The 2,284-nt window shown below is 23.3% G+C and overlaps 2 protein-coding genes across 2 annotated transcripts in view; one reads left to right on the top strand and one right to left on the bottom strand.

The window, feature by feature from the left end:
* LOC105617600 (2-oxoglutarate and iron-dependent oxygenase domain-containing protein 3-like) overlaps window positions 1-496 on the top strand; it is a 9,830-nt gene extending 9,334 nt beyond the window's left edge. The window contains exons 4-5 of the mRNA XM_012199155.1: window positions 1-40; window positions 108-496. The exon at window positions 1-40 is cut by the window's left edge and continues 3 nt beyond it. Of these exons, the coding sequence (XP_012054545.1) occupies window positions 1-40; window positions 108-256 (189 nt within the window). The 3' untranslated portion in view covers window positions 257-496. The remainder of the gene's footprint in view (window positions 41-107) is intronic.
* A 1,016-nt stretch (window positions 497-1,512) lies between these two features.
* Window positions 1,513-2,284, bottom strand: part of LOC105617602 (fatty acid synthase) — an 11,491-nt gene continuing 10,719 nt past the window's right edge. The window contains exons 8-9 of the mRNA XM_012199157.1: window positions 2,010-2,249; window positions 1,513-1,614 (exon numbers count right to left, since the gene is read on the bottom strand). Of these exons, the coding sequence (XP_012054547.1) occupies window positions 1,513-1,614; window positions 2,010-2,249 (342 nt within the window). The remainder of the gene's footprint in view (window positions 1,615-2,009; window positions 2,250-2,284) is intronic.

Here is a 2,284-nt window from a genome sequence, read left to right on the forward strand (position 1 = left end):
GATAAGAATGATGTCAATACTACAATAGAACCCAGAAAAGGTAAAGCGTTTACAATTTATAGAAATCTTCTAAAAAGATAAAATAAAATTTAGCAATATTTTTTCAGGAAGAGTATCAATTTTTACTTCAGGAAGCGAAAATTTACATCTAGTTGAAAAAGTGAAATCTGGTACTCGTTACGCTTTGACCGTGTCTTTCACATGCGATAAGAACGCTGCGATATCCGATCTAAGTTTTACCGATGCATTAAATTAAAATTTATTTTATTATTTTTTTAGTTATTGAATACATAAATTTATTGATATTCATAAAGAAAATGTCATACAAATCATAAGAATATCGAAGATATTTTTATTCATAATTTTTTTTTCGCAAATGGCATAATTGAACAGTATTATTATAATAATATGATAAAAGAAAATAAGTAAAGTATTACTTGTATGCATTTGTTTTTTAAAATATATTTGATTAAATAATTAGAGAATTTGAATGATATAAATTTGTGTTATTTATTTGTATACACACAATTATTTTTGCTTATAATAATATGTTACGTTATAATATGTAAGCAAGAAAAAAAAGAAAGATAATGTACATGTTAAATTATTTTAAAGTAAAAAATATATTTTTTCGTTGTAATTTTATTAATGGAATGAAACGTATAATGTGTTACATACTATGAGAAAAATTTATAATAACTGAGATAATGTCTATCGAGAATATTTTAATAGTAAAAATTTAATAAAAATAATAAAGGTTTTAATTAATAATTAAGAACTATATCAAGTGTAATGTTTCGATATATTTTATGGTTGCTTAATATTTTATCATTGTATTATATGATGAAAAGCTCTAATTAAAAGCTAAAAATAATGATATCAACCCGTTTAATATTTTAATTAACAGGAAGAGAATAATGAAAATCAATTTTTAATATACAGAATAATTATTAATATACATATAAATAAATAGCAATGTTGTGTCCGCTATTAACATAAAGTAAATAAAGGACATTTAATTTGCCCACTTTGGGAATTATAACAAACATTCTTATACGTAATTCTAAAATTAATTCTTAAACTTAATTCTAAAAATTATAAAAATTTTTGCATTTCGTGAAAAATGGTAACATATAAATTTACTATTCTAAAAAGCTATATTTTTGTTGTTTTTTGTTATTTTTGCTATATTTTTGCTTATTTTTCATTTTGTACGATTCAATTGCTTGCAACAATTAGACCAGTTAAAATAATGAAGTGAGCTGTATACGAGAGATTTTTGCAAATTATTAATCATGTCAATTCATACAGTGCAAAATTTGTGTTACATTGTAGCAATATAATGTGTCATATTTGCAATAGATTGCATTTTAAAATAAAACATTTATGTACAATGTTTCTGCAACTTTTTTATATTATGGAAAATATTAAGTTCTATCGGCAACGCGACATGTGTGCTACGTAATCATTTTCAAATATAATAAAACTTAAAATACGATGTTCTTCCGCAAGCTACACTCGTAAGATACTTGCGATTTTCTTTGCACTCTCTCCCAACAGCATCGTCCTATGATTACCATACACTTCTTCTATTCTTACGGGTTGTATGCAAATCTGAAAAGAAGAAGAAAAAGATAAAATATTCAACTTTTTAAATATGAATTCCATACAAATAATGAGGAAGATTAAAATGGAATTTATTAATTTTTAATAAAGTATGTGTATATATGATAAATAGATAGTAAATATTATACTGTAACTATATTATATTGTAACTATACTATAATGTTCGATTGAGAAATTTTTTTCATCAATTTTTCATTTTTGGATGTAATTATTATGATACTGATTATGACAATATTCAAATATATTTAATTAAAATTATATTAAAACATCAAAATAAAATTTAACTTCAAACACTTACTTAAGTTAATTTACAATGCTACAAAAAGGAACTTAATTATTGAAAATATTGAAGAACTTTAATATAAAAAAGATGGAACTCTTACATTCGATAAACCATAATCCTTTTCTATATGTAAGAAATTTTCTGTAGCCTTAATCAATGTGACCGGTCCTTTGATCTTTTTATTGGTTTTATAGATTACAGCAGCCGCTAATTTTTTGAATAAAAGATATCCGGCTACTTTCAGATCATCTTGTACAAACGATGTTATATTACCTATCGCTTCTATCATCTTATTAAACATCTCCACATCTGAATTACTTTGTTTCAAAATATCATACGCCTGAAATAAAACATTGTAAATTGTGAAACTAATAT

This window comes from Atta cephalotes (genome assembly GCF_000143395.1).
Source record: "Atta cephalotes unplaced genomic scaffold scaffold00013, whole genome shotgun sequence".
NCBI lineage: Eukaryota > Metazoa > Arthropoda > Insecta > Hymenoptera > Formicidae > Atta > Atta cephalotes.